The sequence below is a fragment of the Balaenoptera musculus genome, chromosome 13, assembly GCF_009873245.2.
Source record: "Balaenoptera musculus isolate JJ_BM4_2016_0621 chromosome 13, mBalMus1.pri.v3, whole genome shotgun sequence".
Classification (NCBI taxonomy): Eukaryota; Metazoa; Chordata; class Mammalia; order Artiodactyla; family Balaenopteridae; genus Balaenoptera; species Balaenoptera musculus.
In genome coordinates this window covers 30,619,501-30,634,445 of record NC_045797.1, presented here as the reverse complement: position 1 = coordinate 30,634,445, position 14,945 = coordinate 30,619,501, and the positions used below count along the sequence as shown (strand labels likewise).

General features: G+C 36.9%; 1 protein-coding gene across 1 annotated transcript in view; it reads left to right on the top strand.

Annotated features, from left to right (window-relative positions):
- GMCL1 (germ cell-less 1, spermatogenesis associated) overlaps positions 1 to 14,646 on the top strand; it is a 55,837-nt gene extending 41,191 nt beyond the window's left edge. The window contains exons 12-14 of the mRNA XM_036873664.1: positions 5,107 to 5,252; positions 7,338 to 7,425; positions 13,360 to 14,646. Of these exons, the coding sequence (XP_036729559.1) occupies positions 5,107 to 5,252; positions 7,338 to 7,425; positions 13,360 to 13,452 (327 nt within the window). The 3' untranslated portion in view covers positions 13,453 to 14,646. The remainder of the gene's footprint in view (positions 1 to 5,106; positions 5,253 to 7,337; positions 7,426 to 13,359) is intronic.
- The last annotated feature ends 299 nt before the right edge of the window (positions 14,647 to 14,945 follow it).

Sequence of the window (14,945 nt, the reverse complement as noted above, 5' to 3'; positions counted from 1 at the left end):
ACTTTCAATAACAATCATGATACATGTTATACCTCAGAAGAACTTTTTTGTGGATTAGTTTCTGTAGCATGATCTCCTGGGCAAGGAGTTATATACTCAGTGGTGATTGATTATTCAGCCCTCCCTGAGACTGTTGAACTTTCTGGGTCTAGATACGAGATATAAGAAGATCCCTCAGCAAACCAGAAATAAAGATAAATAAGACGTTAAATGGGAGCTGTTACATAGTCTTAAAAGTAGTTCTTTCTGTTACAGTTACCCTAGATCAAAGACATTCAAACGCTTTTGATTGCTACCCACATTAAAAATTACATATTTCATTAGCACCCAATACAAATGCATATAAGTGAAACAAAAGTATTACAAAACAATGTTTACAGCTGCTGTGTCCTATAGATGTATTTCTACTTAATTTTTTTTAAAAAGCTGATTGTGACTCATTAAATTGATTTTACAGCCACTAAAGAGACAACTACATTTTTTTAAAAACTCTACCCTAATTGTAATTTTCATCTTTGAAAAAAATTCAGCCTAATTTAGATAACCATTTGGTTGTTTTTCTCCCAGACTTTCCCTCATTTTAACTTTAATTTTGAAAGTTTCATTATTTTATGTTTGCATTAATAATTGCAGAATATGAAAGAGGAATAGCATCTTATTTATTCCTTAGTCCTCCTTATTGTTGCTTCCAGACCTTGTTCCACCCTCATCATCATTGAATCACAGCTCCTTTGAAGCGAATACTTCTACACCACTCACTACTCTGACTGTGGCCGTCACTCGCTCGGCTTGCTGGCTTTCTTTCTCCCTACTCTTCTTATCAGTCTTGGTGATTTTAGCATCTGTTCCCTGACCTTCCTTCCCTCCGTGATCTAGTGCTCTACCCTACCTCAGGAACCAATTTCCTATAAGCATATCCTCAATTTTTGTATCACTAATTCATGTACCCTCTTCAAAATCTCCATTTTAAGCATACCACTTGCAGACTCCACCTCGTGTTATCTTTCTAGCACTCTCCCTCTAGTACCTGGACTCCCAACAACTTTTTAACCCCACTAGAATGTACAGTGCATTGTTCTTACTATCTTTTCCCCATTACCCTCTCACCACATCCCTACTTCTTTCTTTACTTGACTTATATTTTATGTTCCATCTTAAAATTGGTCCCTGGCTGGGGTGGGATGAATTGGGAGATTGGGATTGACATATATACACTATTGATACTATGTATAAAATAGATAAATAATGAGAACCTACTGTATAGCTCAGGGAACTCTACTGAATGCTCTTTGCTGACCTAAATGGGAGGGAAATCCAAAAAAGAGGGGATATATATATACGTATAGCTGACTCACTTTGCTGTGCAGTAGAAACCAACACAACACTATAAAGCAACTATACTCCAATAAAAATTAATTTTAAAAAGTTATTGACCAGGGCTTCCCTGATGGCACAGTGGTTAAGAATCCGCCTACCAATGCAGGGGACATGGGTTCGAGCCCTGGTCCGGGAAGATCCCACATACCGCAATGCAACTAAGCCCATGCGCCACAACTACTGAGCCTGTGCTCTAGAGCCTGCGAACCACAACTACTGAGCCCGCACACACCACAGCTACTGAAGCCCATGCACCTAGAGCCCGTGCTCCACAACAAGAGAAGCCACTGCAGTGAGAAGCCCACGCACTGCAGCGAAGAGTAGTCCCTGCTCGCCGCAACTAGAGAAAGCTGGTGCACGGCAACGAAGACCCAATGCAGCCATAAATAAATAAATACATAAATACATAAACAAACAAATAAATGCATAAATAAATTTATTTTTTAAAAGTTATTGAGCAAAATTAAGGCTGGGAACTTTTGTAGATAACAATTAATTGAAAACAATATACAAGGTGAAAAAAAAATTGGTCCCTGGCTTATACTCTTAACTTCCTTTTTCCCTTTTTCACTCAGTCAAATTCACCAGGCAAAACCCCAGTTCTTGTTAAATCCCACCTTTCCATGCATTCCATGTGTGCTTCCATACAAATGAATGTGACTAAAGAAAAACACCACACAAACCCCAGCAGGTTTCACTTGAATGTTGTAACTGTAAACTTCAAGCAGGTTTTTAGTGCTAAATGGTGATCCTCCTACATTTCCCTAGTGAATTTATCCTCCTACTCCTGGAGTAACTCTCATACCTTCTCAAAAGGGCAGTGCTACCACCCTTATTCTTATCCATTGGCCTTGCTTCTTTCTTCATTCAGAAAATAAAAGCAGTAGGAAGAGAATCTGTGCCTCCTCCTACCAACAATACTACCAGTCTCCCTGCATCTGCAGCCGTGTGCTGTGCTTTTCCTTTTACTAGAATGGATGAACTGTCTGCTTCTATCCTAGTCCACCTCCTCTTGTAATGGACCCCATCCCTTCTCACTTGTTCAAAAGGTTTGCTCCTACAGTCATCACCTCACTCTCCTGCATCATCAGTTTTTCTCTTCTGTATCATTCTCATTTAGCATATTAACATGCTACAGCATCACCCATCTTAAACCATTCCCTGACCCACATTCCCCTCTAGCTTCCACTCCATTTCTCTGCACCCTTTTTAAGCAAAACTCATTGAAAAAAGTTGCCTGTATCCACTCCAATTCATTTACTCCGATAAAGTCAAGTGAAACGCTGTGCCATTGTCACCAGTGATTCCTACATTACCAAGTCGAGTAGTTTTTAGTCTTCCGAAAGTTGTTGGCAACATGACCCATCTGTTCACTCACTCCATGGAGATTTTCTCCATTTGACTTCCAGGACAGCATACTGCGCTGGTTTTCTTCCTGCTTTGTTGGCTGCTCCCTCTAAGTCTTTGCTAGATCCTTCTCTTTCTCAACAAATGTTGGTGTGACTGGAGGCTCAGTACTTGGACTTCTTCCATATCTGTGCTCTCTATGCTGACTCCTAAGTGATCTCATATAGTCCCATGACTTTACACCAATTCCTAACTCCTGTATCCAGCTACTCACTTGACATCTTTCTTAGAATTCTAATAGCCTCTCAAATATAATGGTCCCAGCTGAACTCTTTGATTTTCATTCCCAAACTCCTCCTTCCCAAGTATTCTCCAACCCATAGATAACCCCTCTGTTCATCCACTGTATAAGCTCCACACTTCAGATTCTTCTTTTGTTCCATATCTGTTGTCCATAAGAAGTTCCTTTGAATATATATCTTCCAAATATATTCTTTTTTATTTTTTATTTTATTTTATTTTTTTTGGCTGCGTTGGGTCTTCATTGCCGTGCATGGGCTTTCTCTAGTTGCGGCGAGCGGGGGCTACTCTTCCTTGCGGTGCATGGGCTTCTCATTGCAGTAGCTTCTCTTGTTGTGGAGCACAGGCTATAGGTGCATGGGCTTCAGTAGTTGTGGCACACAGGCTCTAGAGCACAGGCTTAGTAGTTATGGCGCTCGGGCTTAGTTGCTCCGCGGCATGTGGGATCTTCCCGGACCAGGAATCAAACCCATGTCCCCTGCATTGGCAGGCGGATTCTTAACCACTGTGCCACCAGGGAAGTCCCCCAAATGTATTCTTACCATGTCTACCACTACAACCCAAGTCCAAGCCACCATTATCTCTTGCCTGGACTGTTGTAGCTTCATAACTGCTCTCCCTATTTTTACTCTTGTTCTTATACATTCTGTTTTCCACACAGCAGCCAAAATCATCTTTTTAAAATGCAAGTTAGATCATGTTACATCCTTCTCTAAAGTTTTCCGTTAGCCTCTTACCACAGAAGAAATCCAAACTCTTTCCTACTATGGACTCTAGGCCATATGTTTTCTGGCCCCTGACTGACTCTCTGAACTCATCTCCAGCTTCCGTCCCCCTCAGCTATTGCCCTAGCCACATAGCCTTTTGACTGTTCCTCAGATATGCCAAGCATGTTTTTACCTCCAGAACTTTGTACTTGTTCTCTTTGTCTAAGTCACTTTTCCCCAGATAGCTACCCAGTCCGCTCCTTAGTTGACTCAGGACTCTAGTCTCGTAGCATCTCCTTAGAGAGACGTTCCCTGACCACCTGCCTGAACCAGCAGGCTCCCCAGCTGCCAGCGCACCTCCCCTACCCTGTCACTCTCTCCTGGCATTCTGTTCTGTCCTCTTCCATCCCATTTCATGTTTGTTGTTCATCTCCTCCTCCACACAAACACACACATATTAAAATATACATTTACTAGGACAGAAAGTTCTTTACTGCCATTTCTTCAATGCCTAGAGCAGTACCTGGCACAAAATGTGAGCTCAATAAATATCAGTGAACTATTGATTTAATGTTGTAATTCAGAGGGTCAACCAAACACTTGAAGTCGTAACTTCATTATACCACGCCACTTTACTTAAGTCTCTCATTAACTATTAGATGATAGAATAAACAAACTTGTGAACCTCATGATGGTATTTAAAATAACTCAGTTGTGTATCTGTTGGTTAGTTACTTAAGGTATTTTAGGGTATTTTTAAAATTTATTTAAACTAAAAAAAAACAGTTCACTCATTTCTCCGACTCCCCACCCCTCGCCTCTGGCACCCACCAAGCTGTTCTCTGTATCTGTAAGCTTAGGGTTTTTTTTTTTTAATACATATTTTTTTTAGATTTTACATATAAGAGAGATCACACAAGGTATCACAAGGTATTTCAGAGTATTTTTAAAGCAGGAAAAATTTTAATGGATTCTTATTACCTCTATCTAGACTCCTAGTCCCCTAAACTATACCTGCTTAGAGTTGGTATAGTTTATACCTATAAACTAAGCCATATTAGTTATGATAAAATTACAGTGTGGAGAGTTGATGAAACAGATCATGAAGAGACGATATTAGGAAAGTACCTTAAGGAATAATGATCATAAAGGCTGCTTTTGCTAGCTTTGATATATACTATGTGTATGTGGTGAACCTTGTATATATATCACAGATATATTCTGTGTGCTAAGCCTTAAGGCACTGACAAAAAGTAGGGACCCATAAGACAGAAATACTTGAAATGAATTAGAAAAAGAAAAGACAGTTTGAACTTTTTATTTTTGACTTACTAATATGATGAACTGAAGTAAATCTTTCTCCTTTGTATTTTAGTACTGCTGGCGGTGGACAGGTTTTAACTTCGGCTTTGACCTGCTTGTAACTTACACCAATCGATACATCATTTTCAAACGCAATACATTGAATCAACCATGTAGTGGATCTGTCAGTTTACAACCTCGAAGGAGCATAGCATTTAGGTAGGATGAGATTTTCCCACCCCACTCTTCCTCACTCTAGAAGAACCATAAGAAATGAAATAAAACCATAATTTACACCAACAATAGTAGAACTTTGGTAAGATACAATATATATGAAACTGCAAGGAAATGATAAGGCTCCATTCCTACAAAATGTATTAATAATCAAAATTATAAGACCCAGATCTAATATGTCAGGGAGAAAGAATGGGCTGGAATATGAATGGTGTAGGATTGATACTGGGCTTGAAGCTGTTGCCTTTCTGCTATTCCTAGAAAATAAAAGGTCCAAACTGGAAATACAACAAGGTATTATTACAGGAAAACATGTCTGGTATTATCCTTAACTTTCTGTAGGGTTTCAGATGTCCAACTTTGCCTAGTAGTTGAGCTGGCAATATTTTTCTGGAGAGGATGCTGACAAATTGGAAAATAGCTTAATGAACGAATTATTTAAAAGTCATATATTTATATTTACCTTACACCATACACAAAAATTAACTCAAAATGGACCAAAGACCTAAACATAAGAGCTAAAACCATAAAATAAGTCTTGGAAGAAAACAGGGGAAAAGCTTTATGACATTGAATTTGACAATGATTTCTTCAGTATGATACCAAAGCACAGGCAGCAACAACCACAAAAAAAGTTGAACTTCATCAAAATTAAATCGTGTGTCAAAGGACACTTAATAAAGTGAAAAAACAACCCATGGAATGGGAAAAAATATTTGCTAACCGTATATCTGATGAGAATACATAGAGAACTCCTAAAATTCCCCAACAAAAAAACAACCTGATTCAAAAATGGGCAAAGGACTTAAATAAACATTTCTCCAAAGAAAATATACAAATGACCAATAAGCACATGAAGAGATGCTCAACATTACTAATCATAAGGGAAATGCAAATCAGAAGCACAGTGAGATACCACCTCACACCCGTTAGGATGGCTAATATCAAAAACAAAACAAAAGTGTTGGTGCAGATGAGGAGAAATTAGACCCTTGTACATTGCTAGTAGGAATGTAAAATGGTGCTTACTTTGTGGAAAATGGTATGGCAGTTCCTCAAAAAATTAAATAGAATTACCATATGATCTAGGAATTCCTCTTCTGGTTATTTACCCAAGAGAATTGAAAGCAAGGACTCAAACATATTTGTACACATAGCAACATTATTCACAACAGTTAAAAGGTGGAAGCAACCCAGGTATTGACAGATGAACTGAAAAACAAAATGATGTATACCTACAATGGAATATTATTCAGCCTTAAAATGGGGGGAAATTCTGACATGTGCTATAACATGAAGCTTGAAGACATTACACTAAGTGAAATAAGCCAGTTACAAAAGAACAAAAATACTGTATGATTCCACTTACATGAGGTACGTAGAGTAGACAGGTTTATAGAGACAGAAAGTAGGATGGTGATTGTCAGGGGCTGAGGTAAGGGGAAATGGGGAATTCATGGGTATGGAGTATCAGCTGGGGAAGAAGAAAAGGTTCTAGAGATGGATGGTGGTGATGACTACAGAACAGTGTGAAATGTGTTGAATGCCAAGAACTATACACTTAAAAATGGTTAAAATGGTAAATTTTATATATATTTTATCACAATAAAAAAGGCATACTTGGGGACTTCCCTGGCGGTGCAGTGGCTAAGACTCCGTGCTCCCAATGTAGGGGGCTCGGGTTCAATCCCTGGTCAGGGAACTAGATCCACATGCATGCTGCAACTGAGAGTTCTCATGCCACAACTAAGGAGCCCACGTGCTGCAACTGAGACCCGCTGTAACCTAATTAATTTATTTATTAATTTTTAAAGGCATACTTATAAATTATTTTTATATCTCAGATATGTATAATAGCACAAGCTTGTAAATCTAAATGGAATCAGTTTATAGTTTGAAAAGACTTTAAATTCTTAACAAGTAAAAGACTTACAGAGAATAAAAAAAATTAAAGTAAAAGACATAGAATATGGAAGAAAAAAGTAAATATTAAAGTAAGGTAGGGCTTATTTAAATTGATCTGTGCTTTAAAAAATCATTAGTTTTTGTGTGTGTGTGTTTTTATTCTAGATTACGTTTGGCTTCTTTTGATAGCAGTGGAAAACTAATATGTAGTAGAACAACTGGCTATCAAATACTTACACTTGAAAAGGACCAGGTATGTTTGATTACTTTTCTGTTAATTTTTTCATTATAGTATTTGTCTTTTGACTCCTCTTTTGAAAATTCTGAAGTAGATTTAATGTTTGATTTAAAGATTGGTTTGAGAATTTTTTGAAGGTAAGGATGGAAGTACCATGTTCACTTTTGCATAATTTACTCCATTCTACCAGAAGTGTAACTAAGACCAAAAACAATAATAATAAAAAGAAAACACAATTTGATTTGAGGGGCAGAGCTGACAATAAGGAAATAATTATTCATCCTGAACACGATCTTCACAAAGTTATGAATCTTAATTGTTTTCTCCATTGTGTTCATTAGTGCATTTATTTATACATTAATAACATATCTTAAAGACAATCCAGTATATCTCCATAGCTCCTAGATATTAAGCGAACATTATCCTCTAGCACAGTAGGTTTCTAAAATGACAGACATCTGTAATGTTCCCCAAATTATCTCTAAAGCCATTTGTTTCTTCATAAATCACATGCATGTAGAAGTTTCAAAATGTCATGATGAAAAAGTAAACCAGTTTCAAAAAGTAAAACGAGAGCTGTTAAAAATCAAGGATGTTTATTTCTAGTAAAGCTAACCACCATTCCAAAGGACATACTGTTTTAATAAAGGGTTTGGAGCCTATGGTTCACATAAATTATTAGAAGTTAGCAATTTTCCTCAGACTGAAGAGACTCTCATAAAACGTCAAAATTTAGCACTGCAAGGAACCTTGAAGTGATAGTTCTGACCTCACCTACCCTGTATGAGAACTCCTTTAACAGCAGTCTTACGGAGGCTCCTCAACCATTGTTGGAACCCTTAGTGAGAGGGAGCTGACTCTGTCGTGTGGTTGGTGTAAGTGAGAAGGTAGGTACATAAGAAGATTCAAATCTGCCTCCATTGGAATTCTCTGTTGGTCCCTCTCACACCCTCTGGAGCTGCATGGACAATATCTATCTTTACCTTCAACCTGGAACTTCATTAAAAAACACTGTCATGGCTCAAAGCAGCCAGAGACTTAATTAAAAAGCACCAGGCCAAGATAGTAGTTGTATTCCTAGTGTTCCTTGATTTGTGCATTCAGCAAACATTTGTGTCCCTACTTCATGCTAGGTTCTATGCTAGGAGTGGAGGAAATAAAGAGGAGCTTATATAGCTAAGTAGAAGGAGAGGGATGGGCTCAAAGAGTGTGTAACATTGAGGGAGACATCTCTAACCTTTACCGTGGGGTTGGGGACAGGTGTGGTTATTGGGGGAGGGGCAGAGACACAGTTCAGGGGAAACCTCTTCTGGACAAGTTGAAAAGTGAATGGATACCTGAACCAAGCCTCAGATGATGAGTAAGATAGAGGCAAGGGGGCTTCCCTAGTGGCGCAGTGGTTAAGAATCCGCCTGCCAATGCAGGGGACACAGGTTCAAGCCCTGGTCCAGGAAGATCCCACATGCCGCGGAGCAGCTAAGCCCGCGCGCCACAACTACTGAGGCTGCGCTCTAGAGCCCGTGAGCCACAACTACTGAGCCCACGTGCCACAACTACTGAAGCCCGTGCGCCTAGAGCCTGTGCTCCGCAACAAGAGAAGCCACTGCAGTGAGAAGCCCGTGCACCTCAATGAAGATTAGCTCCCACTCACTGCAACTAGAGAAAGCCCGCGCGCAGCAACAAAGACCCAACGCAGCCAAAAATAAATAAATAAATTTTAAAAGATAGAGGCAAGGGAGCACATGGGTCATTCAAGGAATGGAGAGGTTTGGAAGAGGAAGGGTTCAGTAGGCGTAGAGCCAGGGCATGATGGGCTATGGATGGAGTTTGGACTTTTCCTGAGCTCTGTTAGAGAGCTATGGAAGGATTTTAGTTGGGGGGGTTGCATATGTTTTATGTAGCTTATAGACGTTTGTTATAGAAAAATAGAAAATAAAAATAAACAGAAAAAAAAAATCATACATAGTCCACTGAGAGATGACACCGCTGACAATTTTTTCATCACCTATATCTTTTTTCCAAAATTTTATCTTACTGTTAACTATTTTGTAGCCTGCTCTTTTTCCACTTTGTTGTATATAGATAGCTTTTCTTGTCAATAAATATATATCCACAACATCATTTTTATTACTGCATAAGAGTTATTTTAGATATACCATAATTTAAATAATGCTTTTTTGGATAAAGTTGATTTTTTGTTTGTTTTTTTGTTTGTTTTTCACTATTATAAAAACTGTACGTGTATCTTTATATGTTTTTTTGATTTTTTAAAAGATGAATTCCACAAAGTGGAATTCTTGTCAAATAAATGGTGTATATATTTTCTAATGGCCAAATTGCCCTCAAAAATACTGTCAACTTACACTCCCTCCAATAGTACAGGAAAGCATACGCAACAAAGTTGTATCATTCTTTCTAGTCCTTCTCCCAATATAATAAGTGGAAACATCATTTATTTAGTTTTCATTTGTTTGGTTTCTGATATAGTTGGTTTTTTTATATACTTATTGAACATATTGTGTAAATTGACAGTGTATATTGTTTTTTTAATTAAGGTGTTTGTTTTCTTGTTAATTTTAACACCTTTATATATTAAGAATAATAACATTTGTGATATGCTATACTTTTTCCATTTTTGTAGTTTATCTTTCAGCCTTCATGAAACAATCTATCAGTCTCTTCCTTTAATGAGTTCTTCTTTTGATGTGCTATTTAGGCCTTCTAACTGGGATTATATAGTCATCTGGGTTTTTTTTCCTATTCCTTTTATTTTTTCATTGGAGTATTTTGATACATCTAAAGTGTATCAGATGTGTCAATGTATTTGAAATGCCGTTTTTATCATATACTATAAGTCCTTATATACTTGGTTTCATTTCTGAGATTTCTGTTTTACTGATTTTATTGTGGGAGACAATAATGCTTGTTTTAATCAGACTCACTTTAAAAAGAATTTATTACCAGTAATGCAAATTCACCTTCACCCTTCTCTTTTCAAAAATCCCTGGGTTCTTTGTGCATGATTATTCTTCTGTATGGTGTATAGAATCATTTTGTCCGGTTTCCTCTCAAAAAATCCTATGAGGGTTTTGCTGTATACTGTTAAATATAAAGTAATTTGTGAGAAATTGGTATCTTCCCTTCTGGAATATGGTATTTTCTACATTTAATCAGGTCTTTCCTTACGTCTCTAAAATTTAGTTTTCCCCCGTATTTATTCTTATATGTTTCCTGGAAGTATAATGCTAGGTATTTTATATTTTAATTACTAACATGAAATGAATCTTTTATAAATAGTTTTTGATGACTATAGGAAAGCTAGTGATTTTTATATATTTATTTTAAAACTATCCCTCCTACAGGACTATGCTAACTAGATTTGCATTATAGAAGGATCTCTCAGAATGTGTAAGAAGGATTAGAAACATGATAGTGGCAGAAGACAATTTAGAAGCTATTGCTTATAATCCATATCAGAAATGATGAGAACCTTATGGAAGGTAGCAATGAAGATGAAGAAATGTTGATGGGTTCTAGAACTAAAGGGGTGCAATTGATTAGAATTTGGTGGTTAGTATGTGTGAGGGTGAGGAAAAGAAGTCAAAAATAGTACCTGGTTTTGTGACTGGGCAACTTAATTATAGTGGTAATAATAATCCTTCCTATAAATTCCTGATTATTTGAATTATAGGAAGGAAAATGAACGGACTTAAAGTGAGGGTGAAGAGATGATGAATTCAGTTTAAAGCATATTTAATTTGAAGGCATTGAGGTGAGAATTTGATAGACCAGTGGATAAATGGGTCGGGAGTTTATAAGCAATGCCTGAGCTAGAATATGATTGGATGAGATTAAGCGACAGGAAAATATGTCAAGAATATGACAGGAGGGAAACCTAGGGAACACTGGTTCTTTAAGGGTGGGCAAAAAAAGTAACCTGGTGAGACATTTAAGAGCTGGGATGGGGAATCAAAGCCAATTGCAAAGGGTGAAAGTATAGATGGCACAGAAAGAAAGGAAAGAATAGGTAGTATTCAATAGCTGATGATTTGAATTTGAGCTGCTTTATGTCTAAGTGAAGATTTCTAGTAGGGAATTGGATGTATGGATCCTGGAATTTAGACCTATAAATAGAATGTAGGGCAGTAATAGAGCTGTAGTACAGGTAAGTAGCATGAGCCTCAGAGAAGCAGAGAAGATAGAAATAACGGTCTGGAAACAGAGATGAAAACCCAGGAGATACCACCACTCTGTCTGATGCTCTGACGTGTAGACTTCACTGCTTCCTCTGCATAGTGGAAGAAGGAAAATGGAGCTTTTCTATAAAGGTGCTTCAATGCAAATGTAGGTGTAAATTGAGCCCTTAGGTGGAGTTAAAGGTTTGATGAAGCTAGAATTAGATCTGTCTAGTTTGGGGGAGGGGAAATGGGGATTAATACAGTTCAATATTCAGAAATTGGTATGTCCATTCAGCCCCAAGTGATGTCCGCATGGATCCCTTCTTTTCCCAGAGTTGGCCCTTTGATCTACTCTCCCCACCAACCTTAACTATATTCAGATACCAGAACACTAATCTTCCTTGGAGTCTTTGTTTGGTCGTGGTAGAGAATCTTGCTTTTGTCATCAGATACACATACTGTCAAAGCATATGTCTTCAACAAACTTAGTAAATGTGCCTTCATTCAGGTTATCGCTACAAATACTGACTAGTCCAGGGTGACTCAAGCATTCTAAAGATCAACTATGCTTTTGACATGATTGCTCTCTGCTTAACCCTGTTAGCACCATCAGCCCAGGTGATTGCCTCACCTGACCTATCATCGTATCCATTTTGTTCACTAACTTAAAAAACAAAACAAAACACCACCTTTGCCCATTTTGGAGAACATAGAGATTGTGTGTGGTTTGTGTGTGTGTCACATTTCTATTCCCTACCTTATTTAATCCGAATTTATCTTGCTGCTCCCCAACACAGAAGCTGTGTCCAGTTGAGCCTTTGTCAGTCACTCAAATGTTCCAGTTTTAGTCCCTCTTCATTGCAGGAGCACATGCTGCAGTAAAAAATTTTAAATTCTAGATTTAAACAGTATTTTAATAGTATATTCTCCAAAATGTATAAAGGTGGAAACTAATGCATATTATTTCAGTATCCAAGTATTTAGAAAGTAGGAGTTCTCATGTCAGTGCTACTGCTTATATTCTGAGGATTTATTGTGTTCACCAAATACTGCTGGTAAGGGTTCCAGAGATCTGTAGCATGAGTGAGTGAGGGGTTTCCATTCGTCGCTCTCAGGTGTAGTATCAACTCCTGTCTCTGTGGAATTTCAGGTCATTCTCATGTGTATTGATGTAACTGAACCTGAAATTGATTTTACATGATAATGTATTTAGGTTCCAAGAGACAAAATAACATGTTTGCATTAGAGACAGTGGGAAATCTTAGACAAGAGTGGGAACCATGCTTATTGGTGATAATAATGACTCCCCACCTTTATCCCAAGTATTTGCTATACATATAGACCATCAGATGTTGAAGCCAAATGAGAAGTGTGTATTTGTGCACTGTATCTGTTCATAAAATATGTAGTTACTTGATAGAAATTTTTCAGTAATGAAAATTACTACCACTATTTATTACTTAATATATAGCTGGCTTTGTGAGCCCTCTGATGCATTGTCCTCATTAATCCCTAGTGTAATCATATGAGGTAGGTACTCTTATTGTCCCCTTTTACAGTGAGGAAGCTGTAGTTGATAAGGTCAGTGACTTGCCCAAGGTCACACAGCTAGCGGGTGGGAGTTTTGAGATTTGAGCAGTGACTCTCAGACTCCAGATGCATACTTTTAACCACCATACTAACCTTCAGTTTACTCAGGTCAACAGTTTGGTTCTCTTTTTTATTTTTATAATATTACTATTATTATTAAAGCAACAAATTTGTTTTATAGGAACAAGTAGTGATGAACTTGGACAGCAGGCTTCTGATCTTCCTTTATATATCTGCTGTAACTTCCTGTATATATCGCCGAAAAAAGAACTGAAAATAATCATCCAGAAAAATCCAGAAACTGAGGATCATCAGTTTGGAAACAGTAGCACTTCGTAAACTTTTTTTGGCCAGCTTTAATTTAATGGCCCTGCAGATATTCACATCTAAGGTGACTAACAGTGACAAAGGCCTTATGAACTGTTCAGATAATACAGAAGACTATTCTTATCCTCAATTACATTTCTATGCATATATAAAAAAAACATTTTAAAAGCCAAGAAATATCTGTCAAACCGTTTGTTATAAAGATGTCGACTCATGCTTTTTAATTTGGCATCAGTAAAATTGCCATAGGTAAATTTCACATTTTTCTGCAACCAATATAGAGTTAATTTTTAGCTTGAACTTTGATCCTACCTAATGTTAGTGAACCTCAATTATCCATCTGTAAGTTTTATTTTTATTTGGCTAAAAGAATGCTAAAGGAATAATTTGAATGGCCAATTATAAATGCTGTTTCAGTTGGTGTGTTTAAAGCTGTCCTTTAATTTTTTCAACTGCTCTTTATGATTCCTCCTCCTAGTCAAATATTCTTCCAATCTATATATGTTTTTAATCATTAAATTTTTTTTCATGGTTTTGAAGACTGAGGAACTTTTTATTTAACTTAAGCATTTTCGTGCTATTTTATTTTGCTTTTTATTGATATTTAGCTTTCCTAGGATTTTAACAACAAAAAAATCAGGTTCAGACTTTCAAATGAACTTGGATGGGGGAGAAAATCAGTTGGATTCTGAGGATATTCCTTTGCCTTACATGGTCTTTTCTTTGACATTCTGTACAACTCTATTATTAGGTCACAGATTATTTTTGTACCAAGTATTACACTTTAAACATTCTCATATTCTGTGATCTTTTTATTTATGTTCAAATTTTAGTTGGGAATCCTATTTCCTACTTAAGCTCAGGACTTTATAACCTCTGAATTGAGTGCCTTTGAGTTACACATGCTATTAGAAATCTCATAGTAAATGTAAATAAGGTCGGAGGATATCATATAGAAGCTGATAATAAAACATTAATGTACAAATAGAACTTATTTTTGTCAAAAATGAGATGTACATTTGTCATGATTTATATGTTGGTTTCTTGTGTTTACTGCTATTTTGAAAATAGCCATGCTCATCGTCTTTCCAGTCAGAGTGAGTACTTTTTGTGGTTAATGTATATTTTTAGTATGTTTTAAGAAAAATGGGAATTACTTTTGTGTATCTGTACAAATAAATACCCATTTGGAAAAAAGAATCAGCCATTATATAAAATGACCAAAAACAAAAAATTAGGTGAAACCAGAATTTTTTTTCCAAGTTAGATTTTTTCCAATTAGATTTAACTTTTAGAATTTATTGCTAGTTTTTCTTCCCTAGTGATATGTCCATAGATTCATAAATCACTTTTGTCTTTTCAAAATTCATCCTCATGGTAAATTTAAAGGAAGCTTTTAAATGCCTTCCCTATCTCCACCCCTAGAACTGTAGTAAAAAA